Below are 17,767 nucleotides of genomic sequence, written 5' to 3'. Positions count from 1 at the left end.
GGCCAGAGCTTATTATGTTAACATAGTACACATAATTGCCACAAAATATGACAATGACAGATTAGAAAGCCCTGGTTTCCCATTACCACCCTAGGATTGTCAAGGTTGCATTTTCTGGGTAGCCTCTACTATTAACTTAACCATCTGTTCCTCAGCTTTAGTTGAAATAATTATTTTCATAAATGAAATGCCTATCTCTGAGACACTAGACTGCATACGAGAGGACTGGTCCTACAACCACCGTGCTGGGAAGGTCTAGGCCATGTTCGGACAGCCGTGAAAAAGAAAATGTTCCCTCTGCAACAAGGGCCATGCTCTTGGGACCACAGTGATGGCCAGCTCGGAGAAGGACCTGGTAGGCTCGGCCGTGGGCATGCTACTGCTGCAGGCACATGAGAAAGAGATCACTTGGAGATGACCCCCTAGACGATGCCCAGCCCACAGGTGAGGGCTGCATTGAGGTGAGGAGGTCTGGGGTTTAGAGCCAGCAGGACGGAGGTGGCCCGGCGGGGTGTAGGCCCCCCACGGCCTACTGTGAACGTGAGAGTGCAGAAGGCATTTTCAGGAGGCACTTGACCACACCTTGCTTTGCTATAAGATGAGCATTGCCAGGCAACCTTATTTCCCATCTTAACTTCTATCAGAAAAACACACTGCCAAAAACCAAAACCAAAACAAACCACCCAACATTGTAAGGCAAGGATCCTCAATCGTTTCCCAGCTTTCTTAGGTTTCCTCATCACTTACGTGACTAATCCCTCTTGTCCCTCTGTGGCCAGGCTGAGAGGGCTTTGGGTAAGCTTGACGACTGACTGGCAGGAAGAAGGACTTGTTGGAAGCCTCTTAGTATAATCGTCTCCTTCTCCTTCAAGTGCACTGCGGACAGCAGAAACAGAGTTTAAACCTATCAAAGAAAGGACTGGAGTCCGTGACAAAACTGAAACTCTTCCATCGTCTTACAAACACCACGTTCAGGCCAACTTAACTGCGAAAAATCACTAGACTCACTGGTCAGTATTTCAAATCCAGGCAGAGCACACACCAGTTTATTTTGAAATGCAACACAGGTCAGTAGTTTATGAGTACAACTTATTACCACATTGACATTATCAGGTAAAAACAGCTTCCAAATGCATGCATAGAAAGTTAGCCATAGTCTTGGAACTCCTTATGTCTAAATATACAAAAAATACATTTAAATTATATAATTTTCATGAATCAAAGACTTATAAAATTACAATTTTGGTTTTCACAACATAGAAAAAATACAAAAATGACTATTATATGTGGCTGTATGATTTTTTTTTACCCAAATTTCAAAGGAGTAATAGGTACTGGTTTTGATGTTTTATATAGAAACTCAGAACTGAAAATAACTTGCAGGTCGTAGCACATCATTGCCGATCTTCTGTTATAAATGAATAACCCAAACAAACCAGTAGAGAGAAGGGCACAATCTGCATGTGCCTCTTTATCTCTACACGTCTTCTAAGCCCCTTTCTGTGACAAGTTTGCTCCCGAGGAACACATTCTGTCTCGAAGGACAGTGCTTTATTCCATGACTAACTCTCCACGGTGCCTTTGATGATGGTCAGTATGTGTTAAATGAGTGATCGCAACCTGAGCAAACGGAACCCAGCGAGATGCTGATTAGCAGCTTGTGTCTACAGAGCACTACTGCGCACCTCAAAGAATTCTCTCCTGGAAAATGGTCCCGGGGGGGGGGGGGCGGGGGGTGGGGAGTCTGAAACACTCAACCAGGTGGGTGGCGGGGCAGATGATACCTTTGACTACGTCCTGAAATGGAAACAGTCAGCCTAACAAAATAGCCACCGAACGCCACCTCGCACTTTGCAAGATGTGACCGTTGGTGGGGTTGTGTTCTCAATTCAGAAAAGACCACTAGCCCATCAAAGGAGGAATTAATTCAGGTTAGAGATAAAGAAACCAGTTACTGAGAGGGGGGGAATGAAGGACATGGCCCGGGCATACCTTACTTATCCGCCACCAGCCTTTTAAATGTTGATGGATCAAAATACACACTGGGGTGGAGACCCTTTCTCAGGAGGGAGTTGCTCGCTGTCTTCTTGCTGCCAAGGTTCAATCTGATGCAACACCACTGTTAGCGACAGACTGTTCTTCGTAACTAGTGACAGAGTCTAACAGAGAGGCCTGGATAAAACCCCCAATCCACTGATCCTGGAAAACCTACATTTTTCATCCCATCTTCTATGACTATTCCAGAAATGACTGAAAAAAATATCTTACCCAAACGAAGCAATAAGACTAATATAACTCAAATTGTTTCTATTTTACAGTAGAAATACATTTTGGAAAAAGAAAGAGAAAAACACATGAAAAATAATCTTTCCTCTATATTTAGTTTATGAAGTACAAGAACAGATTCTAATCTCAACATGCCCAAGTTAAGATTGCTGACTTGAAGCAGAATTTTAATGCTCAATTCAAAAATAATTTTATTATACATCTGCCTGCATTAAATTTGAGGCTCCATACTTTCTTCTCATTTTCATCTTAATTATCAGGCATCTATGAAAATAACATTTAAAAAATTAGTTTTCCATCATGACACTGTTATAACTATGTAGTATGCTAGTAAGATAGGCTTTTAAAATTTCAAGTATCAACCATTAGAAAAAAAAAAAAAAAAAGAAAAGAATCCACAAAGACTATCCTATGTTTAAAATCTAATGCAAATCTGAACTTGGGCTTTACATTTTCATTAACCCTTTCCTGAAGAGTCTTAAATGCACAGTTGAGCAATTAAATGGTATGAAGACACGGTGGTAATTAGACATGTCTATGTGACCAAAGTATTTCTTGGCTGCTTGAACACATGGAGATGACACTGCATTTAGCTCATGTCTGCCCAACTGGAACACTTTGCTGCCTCTGGATTTACAGCTTGGTAGGAACTACATAGGACCATAAATCGGAAAAGTATCCCAACAGGAGAGTTGAATGAAATTGAAAAATAAAAGGGTGTAGAAACCTATTCCTGAACGTTCTTCAGGATTACATTTCTAAAGCGACACCTTCCATGTGCTTCCAATGACAGATTCTCTGCCCCTGATGTGACTAGCCTGGCTTTGGGTCCACGAGTGAGAACAGCTACTGGTCGGTACATTACTCGGAAGTGTTTTGAGGATGATACGGGGAAAGGCACGTGTCATTTGCTTGTGACTGAGCTTTCCCTTTGTGAGAACTGTCACCGTGTTAGAACGTGACTGAGGCTGAGCCCTCGATAGGATAGGTTCTCGACGATGTAGACACACTTAAGTTCAAGCATGTTTCTTAGTGGCAAGTAGACATGACTCAACTGAAAACAAACCACAGGGTTCTAGCTGTTTTCAGATTATGGGCACTACCCCTAGGCTTTGCAGACATGCACCTTACACAACTCATTCACTAGATAGGAGGGGGTAGGTCCCAGCCATAACCTCGTAACATTCCAGAGAACAAGGTTTGCTGCGTCAGAAATGCAGACTTTCCAGCATGCAGTCAAGCATTTGGAAGAGAGAATGCTGAACACACCGCAGTCTGAAACACAACCCTCCTGCACGCTGGGCCTTCAGCGGGCACGACTTCACTACTCAGACTGTAACTCTCGACTACTTGGTGTTACAGATCTTTATTTAGCAGATACATGAAGGAAACAGGAGGATGGAAAATGCCAAATCCCTTTCCAGTGCCATCATAAATATTGGGAACTTCAGGTTGAAAGAGCATGCTGAAATGGACCGGCCAGGATGTTGTATGTAACAGTTTCTGTTGTTGTTGTTACTGTGTGGTGGTGGCGGCTGTTGTTGTTTAATAAAATCCCAGGCCTGTATGACACTGGATTTTGGTTTTTGTTTTATTATTTTTTTAATATTTTAAAAATAGTTCTTACTTATTTTCTATGAAACGTACTGGGAACTCAAAAAGTCTGCAGCATTTTTTTGTCACTGAAAAGTTTGTGTTTTGGGGGTGCGCAGAAAGCAGGAGCTATTCAAATTTCTTGTGTTCTTCAGTGTGAGAAAGGACCTTTCTTCTCTGGTGTATCATGTGGAAGTATAACTGGGGAAAAACTGTAAGAAAATAAAGAATTGGTTAAGACCACTTACAACTGCATGTTGTATTTAAAGCACATGGACTTGAGGTCCTCTTTGACTCTGCTTTCTCATCCAGTATCCAAAGCAGGGAACATGGTGGGCTTGGGGAACGGGAGGAGCAATGCAGAGACTTACCTTTTCCTGTTTTAGCCGAAGGGGAAGGGTGGTACAGACGGGAGGGACAGGCGGTACCGTCACTATGATTACCCATCAAGAGGCCACAGAGCTGCCAAATAACTCTCTACCCTCTCTCGGAGTGTCTTTACATTTATTCTCTGATTCTACAAGGAGGTGACTTCTAGTGATGGACTTATTCCTGTCTACAGAGGAGGAATGCAAGCCCCAGAGAGGGTAGGTGACTTGCTAGGGGGTTCACAGCAAATTCTTGACAAATCTTGACCAGGCCCTGGGCTCCTGACACTCAGTCTAGTCACCGAAGGGGATCTACCAAAAGTACTTCCTGAGAAAGGTTGTTCCCTGAGTGGGAAGACTGATGAAGGGGAAGAAGGCCACGACATTTCATGTGAACATGAAGAAGCCAAACGTGGATGTAGAAAGTCCTTAGGAAAAGTAAGCTAATATCTTAGGCACTAGAGATTCTGCTCTTGGTCATTTCTTTTCTTAAATATTTTATTTTATAGGTTTTTATTTATTAGAGAGGGAGGGAAGGAGGGAGTGAGGGAGGGGCGAGAGAGAGAGAGAGAGAGAGAGAGAGGGAGAGGGAGAGGGAGAGAGGGAGGGAAGGAAAGAGAGAGGAGGGAGAGGGAGAGAGGGAGAGAGAGGGAGGGAGGGAGAGGGGGAGAGGGGGAGAGGGAGAGAGGGAGGGAGGGAGGGAGGGAGAGGGGGAGAGGGGGAGAGGGGGAGAGGGAGAGAGAGAAAGCGAGCAAGCACACCATCAGGCGGAGTGGCAGGCAGAGGAAGAAGCAGGCTCTCTGCTGATGCGGATCCTGAGATCATGACCTGAGCTGAAGGTGGATGCTTAACCAACTGAGTGACCCATTTATTTGAGCGAGAGCGAGAGAGAGACAGCAAAAGCAGGGGGGAGTGGCATAGGGAGAAGGAAAAACAGGCTCCCCACTGAGCCAGTAGCCCCATGTGGGGGCTCAATCCCACATGGACCCTGAGATCATGACCTGAGCTGAAGGCAGATGCATAACCAACTGAACCACGCCAGGTGCCCCTATTTATTTGAGAGAGAGATAGAGAGAGCAAGCTCAGGCACAGGAAAGCTGGGGGAGGGGGGCATGAAGGGAGAGGGAGAGAGAATCTGAAGTAGGCCCTACACCAGCATGGAGCCCAAGAGCCGCTCCATCTCACAACTCTGAGATCATGACCTGAGTGGAAACCAAGAGTTGGATGCTTAACCAACTGAGTCCCCTGTTCTTGGTCATTTCACAGATTATTTTAAAGAGTACTGGTTCTCAAATAAATGGGGTGGTTATCACCTCCCCGGGAGTATTTGGCAGTTGGGGGAGGGGACTATATTTGGAGGAGCGAGGGTACGGGCGTTTAGCATGTGAGGCGAAAATGCCCAAATCTGCAATGTGTGACAGTTCCCCAAACTATTAACTGCCCCATCCCGAATGTCCCCAGGATTCCTGCTGGGAAATGCCAGCTGAAGCTACCTGGCCTTCACAAGGTTATTGCGAACTGCGGGTTCAACAACATGGAACAGACTCCAGCCAGATGGCCTTAAATGTACAATATCCTTCCTTTCCTCCCTTCCCTTCTCAACAGCTCCAATCTCTATTTTGTAGGCAGTAACCTGTATTTCTGAGGAGGTAATTTCTACTACTTCCCTGACAGTTTCTTCTTCTTCTTCTTTTTTTCTTCTTCTTTTTTTAAAGTAGGCCGCACACGCAGTGTGGAGCTCAATGTGTAGCTCAGACTCACAACCCTGAGGATCAAGACTGGAGCCGAATCAAAGGTTGGACGCCTAACTGACCGAGCCACCCAGGCGCCCCGACAGTTTCTTCCTTTTTAAATGGGTTCCAAGTTGGCCAAATTTCAAATTCTCCCAAAGTACTCCAAGACATCAGTGGGTGTGTGCACACAGATCTGATAAACTGCAGAGGAGGCTCCGATGCTGAACAGGGCTGCCATCCACTCTACCCGCTATTTGCAGGCAGGAAGTTATTCAGAGAAAAGACCCAGCTTGTGCATATAATTCAACAGGGAGAGAACTATTCTGGTATGAAAGCCAGAAAATTTGACAAGCTCTATAATCTAAAAACTGGAAGTAAAGATATAATTAAACCATAAGGAATGCTAATTGCAATCATTTAAAAATGTGGGGCCAGTCATATTTCTATAGATAAACTTTAGTGAAGGAAAACTTTGTGGCAAAGTACACTAAGGACTTTTCCACTGGTTGCAGGGGTGGTTGAAGCTTCGCTGCTAGTTCAGAGGGTGTGAAGAAGGATGACCTAGAAGCCATTCACCAGGCCCTTGGTGGCAGTTAAAGCAAGATGGGAGAGCATCCTCATCCCCACAGGCAAGGGCCTATTGGCTACCAAGAGGACCAGAGGTCAGAAATGGAGGGCAGGGATGGCCCTTTTAATTCTTTACAACTTCAGAAGTTTCTCAGTGCCCAAGCAAAGGAATGTGTATGAGGGAGGCCAGGGGAATGGGGGTACTTGGGCTGGAGGTTCTCTACAGTTCTGGTAATGACCCCTTGGTGACCAGAGCTTGGGTGGCACTGTCTCCATCTGAATTGCCCACGTGTTTAGACTGGGCCCAACTATTATGGCTGGAACAATTCCAGATGCATGGCTACTGTTTTTAACCATGGACTACAATGAAGAAAAACCCCAAGACAATCTTGACCTGACAACACGCTATCCTCAATTCTACCCTCTGCTCTCCCAGTCCAGGACGCATGGAATGGAGATGGCCACTGTGCACGCGAGTGCTGCGGTAGGGGTGGGGGTTTCTCCAGGGAGAGGAAAACTTGGAGGCTGAGAGCAAATGGAAGTGCTCTGCCTGAGGCAAGTTTTTTCTCAGTTTCTTTAAAAATCTGAGGTGTGCTTATGATTACTGACAATCTAGAGAGTGCTCAGCATCTTAGTGTCCTCACCCGACGTCAGTGTTTCTCATTTTTCAGGTTTTTTTTTTTTTTTAATCCCCACCCCTACTGGGTGGTAAAAGCCTAGTTTTACCAATTTGGAAGCAGGAAATGTAGACAGGACTTAGATGTCTACTGAGTCCCATAGATACTATACATACTGCAGCTGCAGTGAAGTGGGAGAGGAGCACCTTGTAAAGGATTCCAAAGCATCCCAAAACAGGAAACTCTTGGGGCCATGGCTCATGGGCCACAATTTGGGCTACATGTGCAACAATGCAACAGTTGGGACCATAAAGAAAGGCTGTTACATTGTATAATACATGTATCTCACCAGCTTCCCGTTAAAGATGAAAAGAAACTTAAGTTGTGGAAAGAAAACCAAATTTGGTAAAGGAGACTGGATGTCAACAGCAACCCCTCTTAACTCTGCATTTTCTTCTTATAAATACAAAGTTTTGGAAAGTTGGAAATGTGCTGCTGGCTGGAGTGAACAGTACAAACTGGTCTCAATATTAACAACCTAAACAACTAAAAACATCCAGGGCCACTGGCTGAGGCTGAGGCTGAAAGCATAATGAGTACCAGTAGACACAAATGATTTGTAGCAGAAGATACGGTCTGGGCTATCATCTTGAGCCTGAGTGTGGGGTCAGGGATTTGGAGAAAATCTGTTCATCTTTATTTGATATCAACCCCTTTTCTTGGTCTACAAGAGTTAAAGTGTCTTAAGGAAGAACGAATATAGACTTGAACCAAGTGAAGTTCTTACCAAAAGGAGGCCGAGAACCAAAGAAGGGGAAGGAAGCCAACTTTGGTTGAGAACCCCCCCCCCCCCCCCGCTTTGTTTTCTCTTCTCTCTCACTCTGAAGGCCCAGAAAGAAAGTCCCACAGAACGGGGTTTGTTTTCCTTCAGGAATCCTATCACTAGGGAAGACTGCCGTGCCTGTCCTGGCCCCTTAACTAGACCAAGGTGGGGGGAGGCAGAGGCCAAAGACTGGGTGCTTGCTGGTTGGCCATCAGAGCACAAAAAACCTAGGAGGTACAGAGAGACTCAGGCTGTCCTGGAGAGCCGCCCCAGGAATGAAGACTTTCCTTCTCTGGCAGACTCTGAGCTCAGAGCAACTCTGAGGTAGGGGCCCCAGATTTCTGCCAATGTGGCAGCACCCTACTATTGGTTTGACTTTATTACACCCTCCCTGCTCCTCTTCCAGTTATCCAATCTGGCATCTACCTCTCATTCATTCAAACCTTAAGCTGATTTTATTTTATTTACTTATTTATTTAAAAAAATATTTTATTTATTTATTCATGAGACACACACACACACACAGAGAGAGAGAGAGAGAGAGAGAGAGAGAGAGACAGGAAGAGACACAGGCAGAGGGAGAAGCAGGCTCCATGCAGGGAGCCCAAGGTGGGACCTGATCCTGGGGCTTCAGGATCACGCCCCGAGCCGAAGGCAGGTGCTAAACCACCAAGCTATCCAGGGATCCCTTGATTTATTTTATTAAAGATTTTATTTGAGAGAGAGAGAGTATGCGCTCAAATGCGGGGGGACGGGGGCAGGCAGAGGGAGAGGGAGAAGCAGACTCCCTACAGGGAGCCCAACACGGGGCTTGATCCCAGGACCCTGGGATCATGGCCTGAGCCGAAAGCAGATGCTTAACTGACTGAGCCACTCAGGTGGCCCCTTATGCTGATTTTTAATAAATCCTGTGGTGCCCACTGGGATAATATGTGTTACTCTGGGTGTGGCAAAACTGCAACTGGGAATTGTTGCTCTAGAGAGTGGAAAAAGAAACTCTAAGGGGACAAAACAAAAAAGATGAACAACCGTAAGCTAATTTTTTATTAAATTTCTTGACTCTTCTCTATTGATGTTTTCTTTAGAAAGCAACTATCTTTTTCAATTTGAAGAGAAAGGGCCTTTGGCCATCATGGTTCCAGCACCAGAGAGGAGGACTTGATAATTAATAAGGAAGGGAAAATGAATCATTAAGCAGAACTGCTGTTCAAGAATTCCTCCAAGATAAACTCTCACATGAAATCTGGATGTAGTTTTTTTCTCACAATGCATGAAATGTGATTTTCCACAGAAGGACACAAACATGTCGCTTACGATTGTTCGGATGATTCATTCAGTTCACGCTGTGGGCTGGAGAAAAATCCAACCTTCCTATCTGAATTTAACCTGAGGTTTAGGGAAGAATATAGCATCTTATAGACCAAAATAAGATTCACAGTCACAATGGCTACAGAAATAGCTAAATGAGAAGAAACTTTAACTTCATATGTCTTCGGGTAGAACAAAATCCTTTTGGATATGTGAAAATCAATCCCAGGATTTTAAGTGAATATCAGAATTCGAATAAAGGACTAAACAACTCTTCCTCAGCAAACAGGACTCACTTCACAGAAGCCTCAGAAATGGCCATTTCTCCTTGTTACTGAGTACACTGATAGGCACTTTTGATTATCTGTATTTAAACCTTTAGCAGTACTATTAAAATAATTGGAAACTGTTCTGAAGAGAACATAATGTCCTGTTCGGATGATGTTAGTGCATATTTCTAAACAAGAAAATAAGAAATATAGAAAAAATCTATTTTTATTTTGTTATTTGTTTCTAGTTCACTATTGATACCTTAAAAATGAAGTAACTATTCTGATATAATGAAAATGCAAAAATATCTTTACAATGTTTCCCAAATATCATAATAAGCCATTCTCAAGAAACAGAAAAAGTCAAGGTAAGGTCTTTAATGGCCTTTTTTGTCTTGCACTCAGTGCGATCCCCCAATAGGTAGTTCACCTTTCCTAGTATTCACTGTTTCAAACCCACACACGGAGAAGGGCTGCATTGTGGCAGCTGTATTGAGAAGCGTTCATCTTTATTCGACTAGTACCAGAGAAAATCCCCTCTGCAGTCAGCACTCAATAAAAACCAAAGCATTCCCAATAAATTAGATTTACGTTTACTTGGATATTGTATAAAAACATCTAGAAACATTTGACTCTAGTTATTGTAGAGCCAATTTTAAAAACATAAATAAATATATGCGTTAATTGTTTACTTACTTGGAATGTAGGAGATCATTATCAGAATTAGGAATGCATAATAGTCAAAGGAGAAATTGTATTTGTTAGGTAAACTGATGGAGTACAGACCAGCCTGTCTGACAAAGGGCAAAGCGGCATAGATGGTGAGCAGTTCTCCAGACACTCCCATTGGGTACAGCACAATGAAAAGTGTGTACCTGAAATAAAACAAAATATTCATGACTGAGACTCCAAGACAGCGTTAATAAAAAGATACACCCCCCCCATCAGTACTTGTCTTTCAGGAAGCTATCGTTTCTACATTTTCCTACTTACCCACTGTTTGTTTCTTTCCTTTTAAGCCCAACGTGGGGGCTTGAACTCATAACCCTGAGATCAAGAGTCGTGTGCTCTACTGACTGAAGCCAGCCAGGTGCCGCTTCTTACCCACTATTTAAATTCAGGTTTTACAAGCCAGTTTTTGAAAAGGGCCTATAGCAGGTACATCTCTGAATGTTCTAAGATAAAATAAATGTGTTTGGTCTGCCTCAAAATTTGGCCCAACTAAATAAATAAATATGGTTTATAGAAGGGTCCTGCTCTGTGGCAGAGGTGGGAGTTGGGCTGGGGGCTTTGCAAGGAGTTGGTGAGGGAGGTGCTGGAGCATGTGTATAGGGATTCCTACACATTGTAGGGATTCATCCCTACAATGAACACCAAGTCTGGTCTGTGGACTGAAAAGAACCGGTGTGCTTATCTGCTACCATTAGTCCAATGTCTATACCTATTATTGTGAAAAATGAAACAGAGCTAATTTTAAAAACCTTCAAAAATTCCCAATAGCTTTTGGTCACTGTATAATTTTTCAATAATAATAATAAAAAAACTCCACAATCACTATTACCAAGGGAATCCACACAGTTTTTTTTTTTTTCACCTCAAAAAGTTCTCTAATGTTTCAAAAAGAATTCAGAGAGAAGTTCATCATATGGAACATGATGGAAATCATTCTGAGGTGTAAGTATTGCTAAAGAAACTATCAGCTAGCTCAGATTTTAAAGAGGCTCTGGCCCTTTGTGGCTGACAGTGAGCATTCTGGGCCCCAAACTTCCAGATGCACAAATCTGCTGAGAAATCGGTGACAAAGAACGGAAGCCATGTTTCTGTGTTCCTGGGCGCTGCCAACTTCAGCTCTGCTAAAGGGGATGGTGGACCGGGAAGATTCTTCCATTGGCCGTGGGCAACCACAGACAACCACGGACAAAAGAATCCTTCTCCACTGTGAAGATCAGGGCTTAGCCAGCCTACTCTCCGTGTAACAGGAGATGCTCCCACAATGCCTGCCCAGGTTGGCTAGCAACTGTCATCTCTTCCCATCCTTCCCCTTTCCTAATAAAACTGTGTACTGGAAAAAGAAAGTACAGAAAACTGTGTACTTGAAATGTTGGAAACAAGTGGTTTAGGTTTCTAATTTAGTCACCAGACTCCTATATTGTCTGGGCACCACCATTTTCCTTCTATGAAAAGGAGGCACTTTAGCCCCAACGACAATTTTGAGCCTTTTGCTTTGTCACTCTCACCACAGTCCTCTCCAATTCAGAAAACCATCTCATGAATTAGCTCAGATTAACAGATGCACTGTCAGCCTTTTACCCAATTCATAAGTAAGATTACTGGTAAAAATGATCAAAGCAAAATAAAATTGCTGACAAGATAAAACCACATGTAATGTTGGTTATTAATTAAAAATTAAGAATCATAGCTCTTTGGCAAAATGGAGATTAGGAGAACTGGACTTGATCCAAAAAACATAATGGCAGGGGCTCCTCAGCAAAATTTGACATGAACAAAAAGGGGGTGTTACATCAAATCTCTATTGAATAATTTAAATAATCGATCCAATAAAAATACTTATTTAAAACTAAAGTGTTTCTATTAATCAAACGTAAGCAGTGTCCCTTATCCTGATGAAATCCACAGACCAGTCTCAATCATCAATCCCAACTCCTGTCTCATACAATTAAAAAAAAAAAAAAAGAAAAAAAAAAAGAAGTACAGTTGACATCATACAGCTTTATTTTTAGGAGACTGGAGGCAATATTTAGCAATAAAGGACAAATACAGTGATGGATCATTTCAAAAACTCATCTTCATCCCATGTACTTTACCTGGCCCATTTGATGAGGTAAGGCAGATGGTTTAATAGGCTGAAAGTATAAAAGGAGTAACGGATAATTTCTGTGATGGTCCAGGCAATAACAAACAGGAGGACACTGTCTTCACTCTGTACCTGAAGGAAATGAAAAACAAAAGCAAAAGCAAACACATAAAACATTTTAACGAAGAAGCACTCCCCGTGCGCAGTGCCAGCCCCCCGCGCCCTTGCAGAGGTTGGGGGCGGGGGTGGCAGTAAGCAAGTGGCCACAGCACAGGATAGCTGGCCACATACAGGAACACGTGCCGACGACAACTGTGTAGAGCTAAGTGATTAGGGACAAGGGAGAAGAACTCAGCTTACTGAGGAGTAAGGGAGGCAGGAACAGGAATTACACAGATGAGTGAGTTTTGTCTGTGGGTCTCCTGTGGAGAATGTGGACTGATGTTGGTGGGAGCCAAGACTAGTTAGATAAGAAGATAGAAGGTGGAAAGCTTGGGGGTTTTGTCCATTGATAAGAACTTTAATTAAAAAAAAAAAGAATTTTAATTTGATTTGCATGACAACTAAGAACCTGAAAATTTCACAGAAAGGGAAGGTGGTGACTGAAACAGCTGAAGATGAGGCTAATTCCCTGGGTAGGACGAATTCAAGTGAGGGAAGAAGAGCCAGAGACTGCCTGAAAGGCAGGGCCCGTGTATGCCCTCCCACTCGTGACTTCTTCCCCCAGATGAAGCTTGGTTTAACTTAAAAATTAGAAATGCAGGACGCCCAGGTGGCTCAGTGGTTGAGTGTCTGCCTTTGGCTCAGGGCCTGATCCCGGATTCCCAGGATCAAGTCCCACATCGGGCTCCCTGCATGGAGCCTGCCTCTCCTCCCTCTGCCTGTGTCTCTGCCTCTTTTTCTGTGTCTCTCATGAATAAATAAATAAAATCTTTATTAAAAAAAATTAGAAATGCTTCCATGCTGACCACAGGAGGGGCAGAAAGCCAGAAGAGCTCTGGAATTTCCAAATTCCTCGGAATTGCTTTTACACTGCAAAAGCAAGGAACTTTAAGCCAGCCAGCCCCCTAGGTGGTTTTTAGGGGCCGATGCCTTGGACTGCAAATCTCACATGGACACGTACTTCTGTCACCCTGGCATTTCCTGGTGCCTCCGCCAGCCCCCTAGCCAGCTTTACGATGGTTCTGGTAGGCTTGAAGGCCAGTAACTAGAAACTACCTCACACTCAATCCACTCACGTTTTCTTGGATCCGAAACAGGTAGAGAGTTGGGTGTTGCTAAGAAATTCCACTGAGTGAACCGAGCAGATTTTGACAAGATGGATCTTCTCCATCTCATTCCTAACACCTAATACAAGAAAGGTGCAGCATTCTAACCTTAACTTTTCTTCTTTGCATTTGCAATGTGAACAGTTTTTAGCACTTATATTCTTCCTCAGAAAGTGTACATGGAGCGATCCACCTACACAATAAAGTAACTAGTCATTTACATATCTATTAACTAAATTGCTCTGACAAAGAATTTCATAAATGCATAGTTACTAATCCCTAAAAATAATAAGAATTTTACATTGTCAAGAGCAAGAGTACTTTTTGTTTTCCTGGTGCTCTTAGCCAAAGTGAAACCTAAACACCTCTGAAGCTTTCATGTTTTATTTTTCAGTCTGTCCCTAAATCCTTGCTTTAAAACCCATCTATACTAAAACATAATTTCAGAGCACATTTTGCTTTTTGATGTATTTTGTAATCCTCTTCATCTGAAGGAGGTATATTTTACAGCTATGAGATGAAGCCTTGCTTAAAGACCTCTGGGTTGCAATAGGAAGTTCGTCCAATATTTTGCATTCTAATCATCTTGAAAGCAGGGAATGTGTTTTATTCATCTTCTGAGTCCCAAAAGCACTTTGTGCTTTTCACAAGTAGGAGCTCAATAAATGTTTGTGGAGCAAACAAATTCAATTCTCATCAGGTCACTCCAAGACTAAGTTCCTGCTTTTGATACCCGATATTAGTTTCTGTGCAGTCTTAAGTAGCCTTCAGAAAGACATGTAAGAAACAAACACCCCCCTCAAACCTTACACTTTGATCCAGCGTAATCTGACTCGTTCCTCACTCCCCACCCCCAAGTTAGACTTGAACCAAAAGAACTCTAATAAGCTCAGACTCAGGCTGAATTTGTAAAAGCAGCTGCTCCCAGAGCCCAGCTGTGAAGACTATGTTATAATTTTAAAAAGACAGAGATGCCTGGGTGGCTCAGTGGTTGAATGTTTGCCTTTGGCTCAGGGCGTGATCCCGGGGTCCTGGGATCGTGTCCCCCATCAGACTCTGTGAAGAGCCTGCTTCTCCCTCTGCTATGTCTCTGCCTCTGTGTCTTTCATGAATAAGTAAATACAATCTTAAAAAAATTTTTTTTAAAAAGACAGAATAGGGGAAATGGCCATTTCACAGAAATGATATCTTTAGATCAATAGGAAATACAACAGTGTTATTAAGAAAGGACTTGGGAAGGGGTGCCTGGGTGGTTCAGTCAGTTAAGCACCAACTTTTGATTTCAGCTCAGGTATTTTTTTTAAAGTATTTATTTATTTATTCACGAGACACACACACACAGAGAGAGAGAGAGAGAGAGAGAGAGAGAGAGAGAGAGAGGCGGAGACACAGGCAGAGGGAGAAGCAGGCTCCATGCAGGGAGCCCGATGTGGGACTCGATCCTGGGTCTCCAGGATCATACCCTGGGCTGAAGGTGGCGCTAAACCACTGATCCACCCGGGCTGCCCCTCAGCTCAGGTCTTGATGTTAGGGTCATGAGTTCAAGTCCCATACTGGGTACCACATTGGGTGTGGAGCCTACTTAAATAAACGACAAAAACAAGGGACTTGGGTAAAGCTGGAGATCAAGCTTATTTGATTCGCAACTGTCCAATGACACAAAACAGGGGCAGAATGTAATGAGTTGAAGCTAGTAAGATCAATGTTCTCAAATGGATATGTGTACACCCGTCTTCATAAGAGCATTATTCACAATAGCCTGAAGGTGGAATCAGCCCAAATGCCCATCAGCAGTTCAATCCATAAACATAATGTGGTCTATACATGCAATGACATTAGTCTTAAAAAGTAAGGGAGTTCGGACACATGCTACAATCTGGGCGAACCTTGAACGCAGTTTGCTAAGTGAAATTAGCCAGTCACAAAAGGACAATGATCTCACACATATAGTACTCAGAACAGTCAGATTTAGGGAGACACACAGTAGAAGCAGAGGGTTGCAGGGGCTGGGGAGGGCGGCAGGAAATAGGGAATAAACGTTTAATGGGGGGTAGAGTTTTGGTTTGGGAAGATGAAAAATGTTCTGGAGAGAGATGGTGCTGATGATTATACAACCATGGCAATGTACTTACTGCACCTGAACATACACTTAAAAATGGTTAAAATGGTAAATTTTGTTACCACAACAAAAAAAAAAACCCAGTAAGATAAGATTTAACAAGGTTAACTATAAAGTTACCGCCACCACAACAAAAAACCAGAAACAAAAGTTACCACAACAAAAAACCCTGGTAAGATAAGATTTACCAAGGTTAACTGTGAAGTTATACATGATTCAGCTATAACAAAATGACTCCGTTATAGGATGAGGAAGACCTAGCTTATGAATCTAAGAGATGAGGAGTTTTTGATGAACCACAGCTTCATATGTGCCAACAGGGTGCAGGTGGTTGTTCAAATGACCGACCAAACAACCATGCAAGCAAGCAACCAGTATCTGTCCACATTGATAGTCTCATCCCAATGATTCCATTCCACATGGATGAGATCCCACCCAGGGATCAGAGTAGGTTGTAAGAACCCTTGAACTAGCAAAGCTTACTTTGGAAAAGGAGAGGGTTAACTACTTTAAAATATGCAAATGACATAAGACTAATGGCAGACTTAATAGGAGTAAAATACAGTTCAAAATAAGAACTGTACAAACCAGATGACTAATAAAACAGGCCCTGCGTGAGGCTGTGTGCTCCCAGACCCAGGACACAGCCAAACTGAGACTGCTCAGGACAAAGTCCTGTGAAGGGTGGAAGGCTGACTGGACAGGGCCGCTGAGGGCCTCCAGCTGCTGTTCTTTAGAGAAGGATGTGCACATAACCTGTACGTGGGAAAGGCATGAAACTCTGGCTAACACTAACTTCCTTGCATAAGTGGAAATTTTTTTAGTTGGAAAAAAAAAGAGCAGAGACTTTAAATAGTACTTCTTAAAAATAATGTTCCTTTATCAAAGAAGGTGAGAGAAGAGAGAGTAACTTAAAGACCTCCCTTCGTAACTGATTGCTGAGGGCATACTGTGGGGACAGCTCCCTGGCTTTATATTCCCTGTGAGGTCTTCAGGGTTCCAGGGCTCCTCCTCTCAGTTGGTTTTCTTCAGCCACTGACAGGTCTGCGCACAAGACAGGTGTGGAGTCTGTGCCCTTTAGCTTGAGTGATATACCTTCTATTTTCTTTATTTTTATTTTTGAAAGCAGGAGTTGAGAACATTTTTCTAGCAAGTGGGGAGCCTCCTTTCTATCAAGGGTCAGTGACTCAGAGAAAAAGGATCAACGAGGCTTTAAAAAAAAAAATCAAACAGCCAGTTTAGCTTTGGAGGGGTTAAGGTCTAGGATTATAAGTTCAACCCAGGGGCACCTGGGTGGCTCAGTCAGTTAAGCAAGTGTCTGCCTTCAGCTCAGGTCATGATCTCAGGGCCCTGGGGTCAGGCCTTTGCATCAGGTTCCCTGCTCAGTGGAGAATCTGCTCCCCTCTCTCCCCCTGCTCTTCCACCCCCCATGCATGAGTGCTCTTTCTCTCTCTCTCAAAAGGATAAATAAGATCTTAAAAAAAAAAAGTTCAATCCAGTTACTTTTTAAATCAGGAACAAGAAGCACATTATTAATTATCAAGAATAAGAGGCTTAATATGCCCGTACAAAGATATACTGGCAAAGGGACACATAACATTACCCAGAATGACTAAAAAGTAAAAACCACACAAATCTCCAGCAACTGGTAAGTGGATAAACAAAATGTGACATAATCCATACAATGGAATACTATTTGGCCACACAAAGGAAAGAAATACTGATACATGCTACAACACAGACGAACTTCAAAAACTCAATTTGCAAATGATCTCTGCAAATGATCTTTTTATACAAAACTTGCAGAAAAGGCAAATCTAGAGACAGCAGATTATTGGTTGCCAGGGGCTGGGTGTGGGAATGGGAATGAGCTTTTAAAGGGCATGAGGGGGGACGCCTGGGTGGCTCAGTGATTTAGCGCCTGCCTTTGGCTCAGACCGTGATCCTGGAGTCCCAGGATCGAGTCCCACATCGGGCTTCCCACATGGAGCCTGTTTCTCC

General features: G+C 43.2%; 1 protein-coding gene across 1 annotated transcript in view; it reads right to left on the bottom strand.

The window, feature by feature from the left end:
* Positions 1-1,011: 1,011 nt before the first annotated feature.
* Positions 1,012-17,767, bottom strand: part of HACD2 (3-hydroxyacyl-CoA dehydratase 2) — a 111,259-nt gene continuing 94,503 nt past the window's right edge. Inside the window, exons 5-7 of the mRNA XM_055316567.1 lie at positions 12,390-12,511; positions 10,261-10,439; positions 1,012-4,091 (exon numbers count right to left, since the gene is read on the bottom strand). Coding sequence (XP_055172542.1) covers positions 4,009-4,091; positions 10,261-10,439; positions 12,390-12,511 — 384 coding nt within the window. The 3' untranslated portion in view covers positions 1,012-4,008. The remainder of the gene's footprint in view (positions 4,092-10,260; positions 10,440-12,389; positions 12,512-17,767) is intronic.

The sequence above is a fragment of the Nyctereutes procyonoides genome, unplaced genomic scaffold (assembly GCF_905146905.1).
Source record: "Nyctereutes procyonoides isolate TBG_1078 unplaced genomic scaffold, NYPRO_anot_genome, whole genome shotgun sequence".
Lineage (NCBI taxonomy): Eukaryota > Metazoa > Chordata > Mammalia > Carnivora > Canidae > Nyctereutes > Nyctereutes procyonoides.
This window is presented reverse-complemented; position numbering and strand designations above follow the sequence as displayed.